The following is an 18200-nucleotide window of genomic DNA, read 5'->3' on the forward strand; positions in this document are numbered from 1 at the left end:
GTATTTTGAAAAATTAAAAAAATTAAAATTTTTTTTGTTGCTATTGTAAAGTACTCTTGAAGCCATTTAACTTTTAATTTGAAAATTTTTTTCTATCTCTTATAGTTTCTGAAATATTCATCTCGAAAGGAAAAAATCGATTTTTTTCAAAGGGGTGTTTTACCCCCTAGACACGCGTATGGGCACGTATAAAAAAATACGTGTTCCTTATTTTTGTCTAGAAAATAACACATTAAAAGTTCATCAAAATCGGAGGGGGACACTTCCGTGCCTTTCCTTGTAAGTTCAATACTACCATATAAATGACACTACTATATGATATATGACATAGAACTAAACTTAAACCGAGGAGAACTAAACAAACACATAATATTCTTTGATAAATAATTTAAATATCGTAAATTATTCATATTTTATGATGCTTCAGAAAACAGAAACTTATTAAATAAATTTATAATTAACGCCGTTGTTTAAACAAACATCCGTAATTTGAACTCAGATTGAAATCGGATACTATATAACCACATACATTACTAGCGGTTCACGAATATATGTACATATCGTATATCACTCTAATAGAAAGCTGTGACTTTTATATGACATCAAGTGAATTAAATTTGATAATTTTTATCGCTAAAATTAATATTGTCATAAATTATGGAAGAAAGTGGTTCATGATTATATAATTTATTTTTTAATTAAAAATGTCGCTATTTGCTTATATAGTAGGTGCAAATTAATTTGTGTGCATTAGTGCGTGCGTGTGTAAATATTTGCACGAATGCGCGCGGGTGTATGTTACATTTCTTTAAATATGTAAGAAGTATAGAGAAATAGACATGTAGATGTATGAGAAAATTGTGCCATGTGGTTTATTATAAAAATCAAAAATTATATAAAATTTACAAAGATCATGTGTTTCAAACAATTAATAATATATATTTAAAATATTAATAACACATATTAAATTTATAACATATATATATATATATATATATATATATATATATATATATATATATATATGTATATATGTATATATAAAGTTATTATTATATTTATAAATATTAAAGAATTGTAATATGTTTTATAAATTTTTAATTTTAGATGTTATTTAAATATTAATATGCATTATTATATCTATATTATACCTATAATAAAAATTTGATTCAAGATAATATAATTAATAAATATTACCATATAAAGTTACAAATATAGAACAAATCAAATACAATTTAAAAAATAAATCAGAATACAATTTAAATTAGATAATACATTTTTAGTACATTAATAATATAATGTTAAATACATTGCAGATACTTTCTCATTTAATACAATTAAAACTATTCATATAATATAACATAATTTAATAATAATTATTTATATATTATAATTAAGAACATAATTTACGTTTAATTTAATTATATATTTAATTATAATATAACATAATTTAATTATAATTATATATATAATATTATTATGAATATAATTTACATTTTGCTTTACTTCATGTTAATAAGGAAATAAAAACATCAGTGAATTGCAGGCTGAAATGAATCCTTGTAAATGCACGTGCATTTAATTATATATTATTAACGCACATAAGCATAAATAATAAATCAAAAACTATAAACATTATAAAGAGCTATTTGTAACAAAGATATATAGATGTATTCGCGTCACAATTGTTAGTATTATTAAACGGTTATTGTTGATATTTGACAAAATTTTGAAAGTAATTCTGTTGACTTTTGATTTCGGAAAAGCGCATTTGTATCTTGCTGTCAATATTTGAAATATATTGCTGCATACATCTGAAATTTTCTGCTAATTCTGTTAATTTGCTTGTCTAAAACAGATTATATCGGTATTAAGTATTAGTGTGAATAGCCAATAATTATTAATAAATATTATATTAAATATTATCTCGTGTATGTGTATATATATATATATATATATATATATATATATATATATGTATAATATTAATATATTTAATACATATATATAATACATGCAATAATAATAATAATCTTAAATATATTAGGAATAAATAATAATTATGGATTATGAAAATTACAAGTTTGCTGAAATGAGAATAAAATCATTCTTCTATTGTACTATGTGTTCTATTATATTATACATAGTGTTGCACTATATTTTACTTAACAACTCTTTTGTTTGCAAGGAATGCTTATAAATAATACTTTACAACCTTCGACAAATCAAAATCAAAATTTAGAATTAGAGATTTTAAAAATGAAATTAGAAATTTATATAAACTGCAGCTGTCACAGAGATAATATCATTATAATATTTTAATATTATAATTGTTATATGTAGCAAGTGCATTAATTCTTCTTAACTTATTTATCTTCATTAAATTTTTATTTTAGTAAACAAATGACTCGTGTAATATTAAAGTATGCGAATCACATTACGTAATACTTTCCCAATTATATTGAAAAACATTTAAATTTATTTAACTAAGAGCTGAACATCTAGACTAACTAATATTTAAATCTGAAGCTTGTAAATTCTCTTTTTAAAATTTATATAAATAGATTTTCACTAAAATTTCGAAGTAAAGAAATTATCTTTCTCTTTTACTTTCGCTTGCTCGCTCACTCTCTCCCACTTTCTCATTCATTAAAAATACATATTTCCAAAATAATATATTATCGGAAATTAGAAATAAAAATATGCTTATTTTATAAAAAAAATTAAATAACATTAATTTTTGCTTGTTACTTTGTGATACTGTGACATTAATATATTCTGCATGAAAAAAAATCATTGATTAATAAATGAAATATTAGAATAATGATATTCATAAAATTTACCTTTACTTTCATATTACTTTCTTTCACAAGAAACCATAACTTCTTACATTCATTTAATTCAACTTGCGTTACATTAAAAAATTTATCTGTTAGGAAGTCGTTTATCTAAAGCAGATTATTTTGATGATATTAAATAGCAATATTTGATGTCGTATCATGGTTATTTATTTTACACACACACATATATATATATATATATATATATATATATATATATATGTACATAAGCACATGCAATTTTTACCTTTTTGAGTTGATTTGTGGAATACACATGATTAATAATAATAATAAACGTTGCATACTTGCTGACTTGTCTGTAACAGTAAAACAATAAATGTATTGATACACAAATAAATTGTTGAATGATAGATACATATTTACGGAGAGAAAACTGTGTTACTTAGGTTGTATATGCTCAAGATTATGTAATATGAAATTGAGTATTACAGGATCCCTTGCATGCTTCGCAATTGTAAAAAGAAAATAATTAATATAATCTTTATCGGAAAAATCTTTTAAAAACATAATCGATGTTGTACTATCATTTTTTATTAGATTTAGATAGTCTTTAATAAATTGTGAATTCTCAGGGCAAGAGAGAAATTTTAAAAGTTTAGGTTTAAATTTTTCTTTTCCCAGACGATATACTCCCCACCAAGGAGAATCTTCATCGCTAAGAGAATAGTACAATACTTTTAAACCTTGACAGTATGTCCATTCTTTCCACCATGGCAAAAGCCTACGAGATTTAACAAAAAACAAGTTCTAATATAAAAGTTTTGCACATATTAATCTTATATTTTGATTAAATAATTTAACAAATTGTAATTTCATAACATAACATAATAAATTTAAATTTTGATATATAATTTTGATATATAAATAATGTAATAAACATTGCACATGTATCTACAAAACAATCAAATTAAAATAACCGAGAATATATAAGAAAAATTACGTGTTATTTTCGGGATCTGCGAGATGTCGATTTAAATTATGTTGGGCATTTTCTATGCATATGTGACCATCAAGATTACATGCCCATTTCGCAGCCTCCATTTTTAAACTCTTTGTAAGATCGTGTTCATTAGAAACTTCATCGTATTTAAGTTTATTAAGCAAATCGTATAGTAAGTTTAGCATTTTCCCCTAAATATATAAATATATATATTTATATGTATTTATATTGTTACTTGATATAAATTTTATATTTTCCGATTCTTGCATTATATTTTGCCATACCGAAAGATATCTTGCGGAAATGTATTTTACATGGTTTTATATATTAAGAACGTTTTGTCTTGGTAAACAACTCTAAATTTCTTTTTATAAAGATATCTATTATATAGCTATACTTATATTGTATACGTATTTACACAAATTTGAATTCTTCTTACGTGCACATTCACACATGCTTAACACATGCACACATGTCCATATCAAAATATACATACAAAAATGCATATTTTGTAGACATATAGACATACATGTATAATTTAATAACTTTTTAACTGTTTGTGTGTGTATTAAACACACAGATAACTAATGTACATATATGTTTCCTACTAATTTTCTATCTAAAAATTAATGATATTTAAATCGTCATTATGAATATCATGCTGTGATTAAAAATGGTAACAATTTTTTCCATTATTTTTCTCCATTTTCCTCTCCAACTTTTTATTAGTATATACTCTATTCGAATATTAAATAGATAGTTATCATTCATCCAAAATATGTTTAAAAATCGTAATCAAATTTTTTAGCTACATGTATTTTATTGTATGTATCTTTTCGGAAAGTACTTAATAATTATTGTTATAAATGCACATAATATTAATATGTGTAATAAGTAATATGTTTAAAGCGTTTTAATATATTTAATACATCACTGTTGATATTGTTTATAATATTTGTTATTACCTTGATATTAAAATATACATTTTCCTGAAATAGAAAGATATTGGACAGATATTCCAAGGCTTTGAAAATGGGATACCATGCCACGTAGTCTGTTACTCGTGATAGATATTTTGTAATATTCCAGAATACAATGGAATTAAGTTGGTTTGTTATCATTAAGTGGAAAGCGTCATCGATAATTTGGGCACGATTCAGAACATGTATTTTCATATAATTTTCAGAATTTAGATAACTTGTAATTCTTCGCCAGTTTTCGATATCGTAATTGATTCGATAATATCCTATCGGTAACAAATGAATATATAACGATTATAATTCTTTCAGATAGATTTATCAATATAAGTATCTGTTTTTATACATTAACGCAGATAAAAATGTGTATCAAAAATTGTAAATAAATAGGAAAACCAGATTGTAAAATATAATATATATGAAATTACTTTGCACTAAAATTGAGTATATATAATAATTGTACAAGAAATTTTATATAAATTTAAACCAATTTTTTTAATTATATAAATAATGATCAATTTGCATTATATTACATAACATTATTTGTTATTATCTATATATTCATATAAAAACATAATCTGAAACTAACATAAAAAAGTTTTTCTATAATCATTAATTACATGTTGTGTTAAACGGTAGGTTATAAATGGTAAAAATTATGTAGCTTAAAATTTACACACACATGCACATACAAAATGCTATTTAATAATGCTATATAATACAAAATGTATGTATGGCCAAAGTAATAAAATTGATAATAAAATTGATCTGCAATAGTTTGTTTTACATGGTAAATAAGTTGACTAAATTATCAAATAATAAATTTATTAATTAGATAAAAAAATTCTTATTTTTATATGTACATGCATCTATATAAATTATATCTTACTTTAAAGAATTACATTATGCATTTAAGAAAACTATTTAAGCAAAATGAAAGGAAAGTTTTTGCTGTAGTTAAACTTTAATTAAAATATCCATGCCTAATAATATACAATATCAAAACAAACACAATTTTATTGAAGACTTAAATGCATTGTAGACTCAAAAATTTAATGAAATTCTGAAATTGCTTATTTAAATTTAACACAAAAGATATATTATTAAATTTACTATACATTTGTAAGAATAAATAACTTTATTATTTAATATTATACAAAAAGAAAGTAATATTATACAGAAAGATATTTATCTTTCTTGCAAATGATAATGTACTCTGTAAAAGTGAATCAATGAAAATATCACTAATTTAAACAGTAAAATAAGATTTCATTGACAAGAGAATCAATGAGTATTTTACTAACCCCCTCCCCCCCGCCCCTCTTCAGTGAAAACGTTTATTTTTTGTTACTTCATCTTATATCTCACTGATTATGGTCAGTGGAAGTAAATTTCATTGTAAAACTAGTAATCGCTAGTTTGTTCGTTTATCGCTACGATGCGCTATCCCTTTCGTATTTAAGTTTTAGTCGTGAGAAGTAAAGTTTGCAAAAGACGACAGATAAAATTAAAAATATTACTTCGATTTAATTTCTGATACAATCTGAACAGAGGAACTTCAGATATTAAATCGATTTTATAAGTCGGACACAAATAAATGTCCGGCGAATAAACGAAAATGATCCATTCATTATCTATTATATTTAAGACAACAAGTTCTCAACATGCATATAATATAAATAAAATAAAATTTTTAATATAATAAATATAAATAAAATATTACTGATACTGATTCAGACAGTTAATATTACTAATTCTTTCAGTGAAATGTTAGTGATTTACAGTGCTATATTAGTGATTTACAGTGCTGTATTTATAACTGCTATAATATCAGTGATTATTTTCTGTTTTTCAGTAATAGTACACTGATTCACTTTTAGAGAGTAACAGAATAATTATCATTATATTCTACAGTCAATCATTTTGAATATATAACAAGTGAAAACGTTTAGATAATTTAGGAGCTTGTATATAATTAAAATAATATAAAATTTTCATTATATTATAAACATTATAAAGTGTGATAAATTTGTTACATATTTACCAGTTTGTTTTATGTCAAATAGTACCCAGCCATCCTCTTCAAAACCAAGAGGTATTCCCAATCGTAGAACATCGTTCAATGAAATTTTATATGAATTACCAATATGCGTCTGTGTAGTACACGTTATAGGTACGTCATAATTCGCCAACTTATTTAAATTATTTAAATTGTGCGTTGATACCTGTACCCGTTCTACAGAAGAACTATATTCTCGTGTTATTTTCAATACAGGATAATATTTTTGTGATAATATTACTGTCCAAGATTTAATTATCAGCCATATAAGATATAAATTGTTTGCAGATTTTTGTGTAGAAGGATTCTCCATTTCAGCAAAATAGTCAACAGGTTTGCTAAAGTTACAAAATTTGTGCAAAATTTATTGTCAAAGTGTCAAAAAGTATTATGAGCAACATATAAATATTATAAAAACATATAAAATTAACACAATATTAACACAATATATAAAATTGCTACGTTAATTATATTTTTTATTTAGTTGAATTAGTTATATAAATAATTATGTAATTAATCATATGACTTATAGTTTCCATAAATATTTGATATGCTACAGTTTTTAACTATAATTTAACTAGGAATAGCCTAACTTAATTATTTTTAAAAGATAAGTGTATGTGTAAATTGAAAATTTTTATCTTGAATATTTAATGACATTGAAGATAAAGGAAATTGTGTATGGTTAATAATAAAGTATGAAAAATTCGATGTAAGTTGAAATAAAAATAAATATAAAAGACTTTTATGATATATAATCAATCATTCATCATATTTAGTTTTCTGTAGTAGAATAATTATAGTAGTACAGTATATTACTTACTTATCTCTTAGATATTTGCGGATACTCTCCCAAAATATTTGTTCAGTAACCGTTTGTTGTAACGAACGAAATACACGGGATCCTACATTTACATAATTTATATCAGAATATAAGATAATAATACTTATAAATTAATAATAATTATAATTATATATATATTTAAATATATTGAGAAAGAAAGATTAACATGTAAATATTAAATATATAGTATTTAAAATTATTTTATTATAATGTTTATTTTTAAACATATCTAATTTGATAAATAAAATAAACTCTATATATATGTACACTACGTGTATATATATGTAATAAATTATTATTAATTATATGTATATATACAGGGTGTTCACAATTCGCAATTGAAATTTTAATAACATATTCCTGAGCAAAGACAGAGACGAAAATTCTGAGACACAACAAGATTGAGGCTACAATAGTTTTTGAGGTATAAGCGATTAAAGTTTGTCAATGATATCGTGTAGAATTCGCGCGCTTAGATCCGTAACTACATTTACATGTGTACTGATCTGTAATTGATTTTTTCATGTGATATTGATTTTTACTGCACAGCTGATTTTATTTTTTTATTTTACTTTATAATAATAATAGAATAATTTCTACAAATATTTCTTTGATTAAAAAGAAATGTATCTCATTTTTCAAATATGTTAAAACGTTAGATTGTATAATTCTGTTTAAATGTAATAGCTGAACAATTATTTAAATTTTTATTTAAAAAAGAATTAAATGTTTTCTGTATATTATTTGTAATTTGTTAATATTAATTAATCACCATAATGTATGATGTACATAATAAAAAACTGAAATAAAAAATGAAATCAGCTGCAGTAAAAATCAATATCATCTAATGACAATGATGACAACATGAAAAAATCAATAACAAATGACAGGTCGGTACACATGTAAATATAGTTACGAACCTAAGGGCGCGAATTCTACACGATATCATTGGCAAGCTTTGATCGTTTATAACTCAAAAACTATTGTAGCCTCAACATTTTTGCATTAGAATTTTCGTCTCAGTTTTTACTCAGGAATATGTTATTAAAATTTCAATTGCGAGTTGTGGGACACCCTGTATATATATATGTGTGTGTGTGTGTGTGTGTGTGTGTGTGTGTGTGTGTGTGTGTGTGTGTGTGTACATATGTAGTTAAATATATCTGCTATATAATTATATACAAGGTGTCCCACTCTAACATTCATACTGTAATAACTCGAAAATATGGCTTTTGGAAAATAATGTTTCCAATCAAAGTTGTAGGGTTTAAAGCGGGAAAGAGGATTATATTAGAGAATATTAGTTGAATCTTGGATGTAGATGTCAAAGTCATGTGTAAGTCAATTTAGTTTTTTATGAGGCGCTATCCTAATTTGTCTATATAAAATGATTCCTCACAATATTCCATGTAAAGGTTATAAGAGTAAGAGCCAAAAATTGAATGGTTTACGAGATATTTTATACTTCATATATTGACAATTTTATCTAAATTATAAAATATCTCATGAAATATTTATTTTTCAATTATCTTACCTCAATATCTTTATGCACAGAATAATGTGAGAAATTTGCAACATACAGCTACAGCTAGATATTTTTTTTAAGAAACAATTATGTGTTTCCTTCATTAATTTTAATTAATTCCTCTCATTATTCTCCCCATTGATTGATTTAAATATTGATGTAAGATAATCGAAAAATAAATATTTTACGAGATACTTATGTAAAATTTTGACAATTTAAAGTATAAAATATCTTATAAACTACTTAATTTTTAGATATATTATCCTTATAGCTCTTTATGTGGCATATTATAAGGAATAGTTTTATGTAGACAAATTAAGATAGTCTCATTAAAAATAACTAAGTTGACCTTAACATGATGTTGACACTTACATTCAAATAGTCCAATATACAGTGTGTCTGGAAATTTTTCGCAGTCCTGAAATGTGAAGGTAGATTAGCTCGAATTAAAAAGGAAGATCCTATACTATTTTGCAATATTCACAATAATTAACGAAAAATTAATTAAAGAAGATCGGCCAATGCGCGTGGCTAGAAGTATGCAGCGGCGAAGGCGGTCTCATTGTAACATAATGGCGGCGCGCGGCGAAGTGATGATTGGAGAGGGGAGGAACGATGAGTGTGTAGGCTTAAGAAATGATTTCAAGCCTCATAACTCGGAAAGTACTTCATAAAAACTAACTTAATTATAATGTTTTGGAAAACTCTCGAGATGAGCTACAAGAATATGAATAATAAAAAATAGGGGGTTCCATTTAAAAAAATTAAGTTGACCTTCAAATGACCACTAAATCGACCTCTAGGTCAAAGTCAAAGTCACCATCAGATGTCCCCCTCGAAACCATATAACTTTTGTTTGAAACATTTTTTCGTATCTTTTAGACTTTACGAGATATTTCGATGGCAAAGTTAAAATAGAACACCCTGTATATGTATATATATGACGAAATTATTATATATAAAATTAAATTTTTTGTCTGTTATTTTGCCTAACTTTTTCAGCATTCCTATTCAAAAATTTATGCACAACCAATTTTTAATTATATTATCATACCTTTAATGTAAAGGGGATTTTCGACAGCACTGTTGAATGATGTATTATAAAGTGATGTATTATATTCAGTATCAAGATGATGGAATTCTTGTTCAAATTGTACGACAAACAAATCTATTACTCGATTATTTGGGAGAACCTATAGAAAATAATTTTAATGTATTTTGTTAATATTAGATTGTAATGTATTTATTTTGTAATATTAGATTTTAATGTATTTTGTTAATATTAGATTTAACACACAGTAGCAATATGTACTAGGGCCGCTACTTTCTACGTATATGTAAAAAAGTTTGTTACTTATACTCTCTCTCTTTCTTTATATATATAAATAATTCAAAAATAATATTAATAATGATAACAAAAATGGTTACACGATATAACTTTTAAATTAAATATTTCTAAAATTGTTTATAATATATCATATAGCAAAATTATGTTATTACACAATTTCCATATGCATACATATGCTTAATTTTATAATAACTTTATATATAATTTATGCAATCTCTGAATGATAATTTCTCTTTTATTTTATATCAGTACTGGGATTTACTTGCAACTTTCGGCTAAATTTTTTAGCTTACGCCTACTGTTCCCCTCTTACCGCTCGCGCCGCTCGTAACTAAGGAGCGCTCAGGAACGTGCGCATCACAAATGTAATGTGGCAATCTATCTAAGTTCTCTATTGTTTATTAATAATAAAAATAATCATTCTATTATTAATTACGTATATGTTCTGTAACAATTTAAAATATTTGTGTTTTGAAACGTAATTACAATAAAGAGAACTTAGATAGACAGATTGCCACATTACATTTGTGACGCGCACGTTCCTGAGCGCTCCTTGGTTACGAGCAGCGCGAGCAGTAAGAGGGGAACAGTAGACGTAAGCTAAGAAATCTGGCCGAAAGTTCCAAGTAAATCCCAGCACTGGTTCATATAATAAAGATGTCGAACAAATGTAATATAATAGTGACTTTGACAAATAAAAGAAACACAAAAATATAAGAATATTTTATCTACGTTTGTTACTTGATAAATATAGCATTTTTTTAAAAATTATCATTTTTCTTTGTAAATATAGAATCTTCGCGTAATATTCTAATTCACACAAAAAATTTATACGCTCTGATAAAGCTAAAATTATAAAGAGCTTTTACATTATATATGTATATACATATATCTTTATGTTTAACTCCAACCTTGCTCACTTGCAAACAATATAATAGATATGTATATACAGGGTGTAACTGAAAAAGTGCCCACGGAGCAAATAGCTTATTCCTAATTAAAAATCGAGTCGAAAAATCCTGAACCATATTTTTCTATAATTCTTAATAAAGCGGTAATTATTGAGTAAACTTGCGCCAATAAGCACCGACTTTTAGACGGGCGTACGTCAGTGAGCCGCGCGCTTGGTAGTGTGCGTGAGCGCTCCGCCGTTTCGGCGCTATCTTATGCCGCTATCGTGCAATATTCTTATGCGTTGTAATAATGTGAAAAACTTTAATTTGCATTAAAAATCATATTTCTTCCGTCAAAAGTGTTTTCTTAAAAAAAATTTCGACAAGGAGACTAAAGGTCGGTGCTTATTGGCGCAACTTTACTCAATAATTACCGCTTTATTAAATATTATAGAAAAAAATGTTTCAGGACTTTTCGACTCGATTTTTAATCAGGAAAAACGCTATTTGCTCCGTGAGCGCTTTTTCAGTTACACCCTGTATATCTATGCAAACAATATAATAGATGTGTATGTATATCTATCATATTGTTTGCAAGTGAGTTAGTTTTGCGTTAAGGAATGATTAAATCAATTACCTTATCGGTGATATATAATTCAAGAAATGCGACAATAGCCTCATTTAACGAAGAGGATAACGACCAAAGTGGATTTTCATAATAAAGACATTCCTGTACTACTTTGTAGGCTATGAAGTGAGCAACTTTAATTTTTCTCGCAACAGAATCGACATTCTCAATGTAGGTAACATCTGCTTCTCTGAAAATTTAAAAAAATGTTTTATACAAAGCTTATTACTGTTGAAAATATTTTGTGCTTGCGAATTTAATATAATTCTATATATATAAATAATTCTATAAATTAATATATTAATTATATATTAATGTTTTATAATGTCTGCGCGTATGAATGACTCATCACGAAATAATACGATATTTACTTTATATATACAGGGTGAGTTTTTTATCTTGAGACATCGAAATATCTCATAAAGTCTAAAAGATACGAAAAAATGTTTCAGACAAAAGTTGTATGGTTTTAAGGGGCACATAAGATGGTGTCATTAGCTTGACCTTGAAGAGTTACCTGAAGGTCACGTGAAGGTCACCTCCAACTTTTTAAATGGGACATCCTATATGCTTTTGCATATTCTTTTAGATGATCTCGAGAGCTTTTCAAAACACTACAATTAAGTTAGTTTTCATTAAGTACTTTCCAAGTTATGAGGCTTGAAATCATTTCTTAATTTTACATAAACCGTAAAATATCTTGTAAAATATTCATTTTTCGATTATCTTACCTTAATACTTTTATATACAAAATAATGAGAGGAATCAATTGGTGTAAAGAAAACACATAATTGTTTCGAAAAATGTAATTGTTAATTGCAAATTACATTTTTTTTTCGAAACAATTATGTGTTTTCTTTACACCAATTGATTCCTCTCATTATTTGCATTAAAGTATTAAGGTAAGATAATCAAAAATAAAAATTTTACAAGATATTTTACGGTTTATGTAAAATTAAGAAATTATTTCAAGCCTCATAACTCGAAAAGTATTTAATGAAAAAATGTTTAATTATAGTGTTTTGGAAAGCTCTTGAGGCAAGCTACAAGACTATGAAAAAGTATATAGGGTATCCCGTTTAAAAAGTTGAAGGTGACCTTCACGTGACCTTCAAACGACTTTTCAAGGTAAAACCAATGACACCGTCTTATGGGCCCCTTAAAACCATACAACTTTTGTTTAAAACATTTCTTTCTGAAATGCATAGTTTATGAAATATTCGACCATTTCCAGACTTTTGGTACACCCTCTGTGTGTGTGTGTGTGTGTGTGTGTGTGTGTGTGTGTGTGTGTAATATTTTAATATTATTTTCCATATAAGTTGATACAGATTAAAGATATAATAAACATTTAGGTATGTTTCTCTCATTGTCTTATGCAATTTTACTTATTTTTTAAAATATATTTAAATAATATTTTTAAAATAGACAAAAGATATGTAAATAATTTTAGATACCGAGAATTATTTTCCTTTTTTCATCTTTCGAAATATATTAATATTTTTTAATTATATAATTACCTATAAATAGCAAGGCCCAGATTTATGATGCTTTCGTTTTCCGGAAAATCCGGAATTGCAATATGATTTATTTGCCAAGTTTTATTCAGGCGTTCCCATTTACCAAACAAGTATAGAGTTATATTTTGAACAATTTCGTGTGCAAATGCGCAGTGCATTCTACACCACATATCAACTCTGACCTTACTTTGACTTCGACCAGGTATGAGAGATAAATTAGCCCGGTTATCCACAAATACAAAATAATTAGGCCTTACAAATGTATTAAAATGTGTCATCGTCATGTTTTTATTATTCATTTTTACTGTTCGTCTCGGTATATTTGATAAAACTGTATAATTTTTATGACGTTTTATAATAATATTATAGACGGGCGAGTGTAAAGATTCGGCCAAACGTGGAATCATGTGTTGGATTCCAATAGTATCAACATATGTTGCCAACCTATCACATTTAGAAATATGATTTAATAATAATAAGTTTTCGACAATTACATAGAAATATTAAAAATTGAATAAAAAGAAGATATACGCGGATGCAGTTTATATATAAGAATAATATATATAGAAAATTATGGCATAGAGTTCTTCTTATTCCTTTACTCTATATCTTATCTTGTATAACATTATGTAATCTAATAATGATTTTGATAATATTGTGACATTAGTAAAACGTAATGGTGATGAAATGTTTACTTGAGTATATACAGGTACAAAATAAATAGTTAATATTTAAAAGTTAATATTTTTGTATCAAAATTATAAATTTCAATAAAATTAAAATTAAAAAAAATTTCGTTCAATAAAATTAAAATAAATTTTAATATTATACAATATTAGAATAATAATTTTTTTAAATTGATTTTAATTGATATATTATGATTATTGACATTGACATATTACCTTACCATTGCATACATAATTTTACACATGTTAAAGAAACTGCATATTTTAGTGATAATTTATTATTAAGTGAATATATATGTTTTTAGTTATTCGCATATTATAGAGAAAATAATTCCTAAATAGTACTATGTATGCGTGTATGTGCATGTTTAAATACATGAAACAGCATAAGTATAGCTTATATATTTAATTTTATATATAAAGTGTTTATGTGTGTGAAAATTGAGAAAGTGTCCGTGATCTAATCAAATTTTATTAGTGACTTCTATGAAGTATATGGATAAAAAAATTTATATAAAATTTATATAAACTTTATACAAAAACAAAAAGAGAATAACGGTCCGTAAGATAACAATTAAATTTTATAAAAAAGAAAAGGCTAAGGACCGTAGCGTAGGATGTTATTACGTAATTAAATTCAGAACATAGATCTGAGACGAGTACTTTATATATTCTTAATTAATTAATAATAAAGAAAGAAGAACATTGTCCGTCAAAAGAGTAATACAATGCAATAAAAGTTGACAGACGTACGTTTCGATCCAATGCGAATCTTTTTCAATGTCTTAATAACGGATAACATGATCAAAACGCGAACGTTACAAAGGCGCGCGCAGTACAAAATAATCTGGAGGTCAAAACAATCAAATTAAAACGATCGACAGTCTAATGTAGCGCAGAGATAATAAAGGAATAATAACGGTCGAACAAACAAAACAACGCTTGTACAAAAAATAAATAAAGATAAATAAGAATTATATATATATATATATGCATGGCGATGTAATATTCAAACGAATAGCGCAACGCTCACCTCGATATCAAAATCGTCCGAGTGACACTATGAAACTAGGAGAAATATACTTCGCCTGATTAAAACAAAGGGGAAGTTCGAACTATGAAAAGTTTGTTCATGTTGATGAGAGTCGTTGCAGTAAATAAATTATAGTCCCAGTTCGATAAAATATGACAACCTCTCCAACGTCCAAGTCGCTCAGATGTGCCGAAAGAATTAGAATGACTGATAACGAGGTGGAAGCCTATTTAGAAATGCGCAAAATAGAATCAAACAAATATCAATTATCGTGCCAAACATATAATATAAAGGGAAGAATTTAGCCGTTATTTCAAAAAGAAAAGAAACATAAAACGCTTATACAATATGATAGAATAAGGTCGTTAGAAAAAAAAAAAACGGACTTCCCCTTTGTTTTAATCAGGCGAAGTATATTTCTTCTAGTTTCATAGTGTCACTCGGACGATTTTGATATCGAGGTGAGCGTTGCGCTATTCGTTTGAATATTACATCGCCATGCATATATATATAATTTTTATTTATCTTTATTTATTTTTTTGTACAAGCGTTGTTTTGTTTGTTCGACCGTTATTATTCCTTTATTATCTCTGCGCTACATTAGACTGTCGACCGTTTTAATTTGATTGTTTTGACCTCCTGATTATTTTGTACTGCGCGCGCCTTTGTAACGTTCGCGTTTTGATCATGTTATCCGTTATTAAGACATTGAAAAAGATCCGCATTGGATCGAAACGTACGTCTGTCAACTTTTATTGCATTCTATTATTCTTTTGACGGACAATGTTCTTCTTTCTTTATTATTAATTAATTAAGAATATATAAAGTACCCGTCTCAGATCTATGTTCTGAATTTAATTACGTAATAACATCCTACGCTACGGTCCTTAGCCTTTTCTTTTTTATAAAATTTGATTTATACAAGAAGTTCACACCAAATTCATACAAAAATTCATACATGTGTCTGAAAATGTTTTTGTTCAGAATTATTATAACTTTTGTAAAAGTTTTTTAGATCTGTGTCATCAGCTATATTATAGATTAATTTTATGGTATAATGCCCCGGTAATAAGTTTCATTAAATATTAGTAATGATTTCCTGAAGTTGGATATTAGTAAACATTGTGAAAATGAAATGTTTGCCAAAATTTTAAATTTTAAATAAACAAGTTCTATGAAAACTTTCAGAATTGTATTTTTATTTAGATTTTGGAAACAATTCAAAACACTACTGGAATATTTGAATTCGTCCGACAGTTAATGTTAAAATGTTGTATAAGATGTGTATTATTGCTGACTACTTTAATTAAATTAATTTTTATTTGCAGTTTACATTCATTTTAATAATAGTGATAATAATAATAATGATAATAATAATAAATTGCAAAATTTGTTACTAAAATCTTAAAAGACACATAATTAGGAATGAAAACTTTTCAGATACGCACATGTTTATATAAAAATGTCTTCTCTTAGAAAATACTTTTTGATAAATAGAATGCTGTACCGTGATTTTTTGATAAACACCCTGTGAAATTACTATATATTTACTTACCATTGTCGTTCACCTCTTTTATAAAAGTTTTTTAGGCCTGTATCTTCAGTTATGTTAGTAACTAATTTTATGACGTAATATCCCGGCGATAGATCATTCGTGAATATATATTCGACACTGTTCGTCTCATTATTATACAAAGATTTTACCGGTATAAAAGGGATCATTTTTTCATTACTATTTATAGAATGATATAGTGGATAATCAAATACGGTTATACCGATATATTTTACGGGTGAATACAATATTATGCTTGGTATTGGACGTATAATCTCTATACGTATATTGCAGTTGCTGACAAGAATATTTTTTTCGATGTGTGTAAAGATGATATCATATTGTTGCGGCAATATATAATTCGGGTAGATGTTTAACTTTTCTTGAGATATTTTAAATATCGGATCGTCGGTTAAAAAAGCCGCCGCGACGATGATTGTTAAACTGCTACTTAACAATAGTTTTAGAAACATGATACTACTTTTATCTTAAATATCTGTAAAAGTATATTTTTGTTGGAAAGCACAAACTGATAAATTAAACACAGCATTGTCTCTATCATGATTTAATAGAAAAAAAGGAATTAAGACAAATACATAGAAATAAATTTAATTTTAAATGACTTACTCTGTATAATGAGATATACTACAAATTCTATGCAAGTGTATGTTTCGTTACAATAATTAGCAATAAATTAATGTTTTATCCACTATCATTGTAACATGAAAAATATATATGCGCACTTATGATTTCTTATTTCGAGAAACTTCCAAAGACTAACAACACTTGGCGATATTACAATAAATATGTATGTCATATGTAAACACACAACTTCTGAGGTCGTTAACAGACGTTTCGATCGAGAAACGGTATGTAATAGCAAAGCACGATGCCGTTTTTCCCACTCCAAATTCATGCTAGCGACCGAGAGCCGTAAGATGGCAAAACCGTCTATTTTGCGTTGGTCTAAAGCAAAAGAGGCCGTTACGTAGAATGCAAAAATATCTGTAAATATATATATTTGAATTCTTTTATACTGTTTAAAAATATATTCCTTTACCTTTTATACTGTTTAAAAGTATATTCCTTTATCAAAAATTTGAGAATTGTTATAATTTACAATATACATTCAAATAAAATTTTATTAACTATATTATTACGAGTTTGTATCGGTAAATTGTCTTTAAGCAAGTTGATAAAAAAACGTAACTTATTAACACTAGAGTATAATATTACAGTATTGTATATAAGAGAATATAATGAATAACTATTATTTTTTAGGTTTTTGTTCACTCTTTCAAATTTATATGGTGGACATATAAATAAAACAACGG

At 26.0% G+C, this 18200-nt stretch overlaps 1 protein-coding gene across 1 annotated transcript; it reads right to left on the reverse strand.

Moving 5' to 3' along the window:
* Positions 1–1755: 1755 nt before the first annotated feature.
* LOC145961411 (aminopeptidase N-like) lies at positions 1756–17339 on the reverse strand. The gene is made up of 12 exons (XM_083081565.1): positions 16870–17339; positions 13596–14039; positions 12085–12265; positions 10261–10399; positions 7661–7742; positions 6823–7175; positions 4767–5047; positions 3802–3992; positions 3244–3582; positions 3088–3157; positions 2878–2948; positions 1756–1827 (listed from the first exon to the last, which is right to left on the reverse strand). Exons 1-12 carry the CDS (start codon positions 17337–17339, stop codon positions 1785–1787), a joined length of 2664 nt encoding a protein of 887 aa, XP_082937691.1. The 3' UTR covers positions 1756–1784.
* Positions 17340–18200: the final 861 nt, after the last annotated feature.

The sequence above is a fragment of the Camponotus vicinus genome, unplaced genomic scaffold, assembly GCF_025532165.1.
Source record: "Camponotus vicinus isolate PSW18456_S1 unplaced genomic scaffold, iyCamVici1.0 SCAF_11, whole genome shotgun sequence".
In the NCBI taxonomy this organism is placed as follows: domain Eukaryota; kingdom Metazoa; phylum Arthropoda; class Insecta; order Hymenoptera; family Formicidae; genus Camponotus; species Camponotus vicinus.

Coding starts and splice junctions, on each gene's coding strand:
- LOC145961411 (XM_083081565.1), bottom strand. CDS start 17,339: ATGTTTCTAAAACTATTGTTAAGTAGCAGTTTAACAATCATCGTCGCG. Junction 5,048..6,822: donor ATTTGACATAAAACAAACTG/GTAAATATGTAA, acceptor TGTTACCGATAG/GATATTATCGAATCAATTAC. Junction 3,993..4,766: donor ATGTATATTTTAATATCAAG/GTAATAACAAAT, acceptor TTATATATTTAG/GGGAAAATGCTAAACTTACT.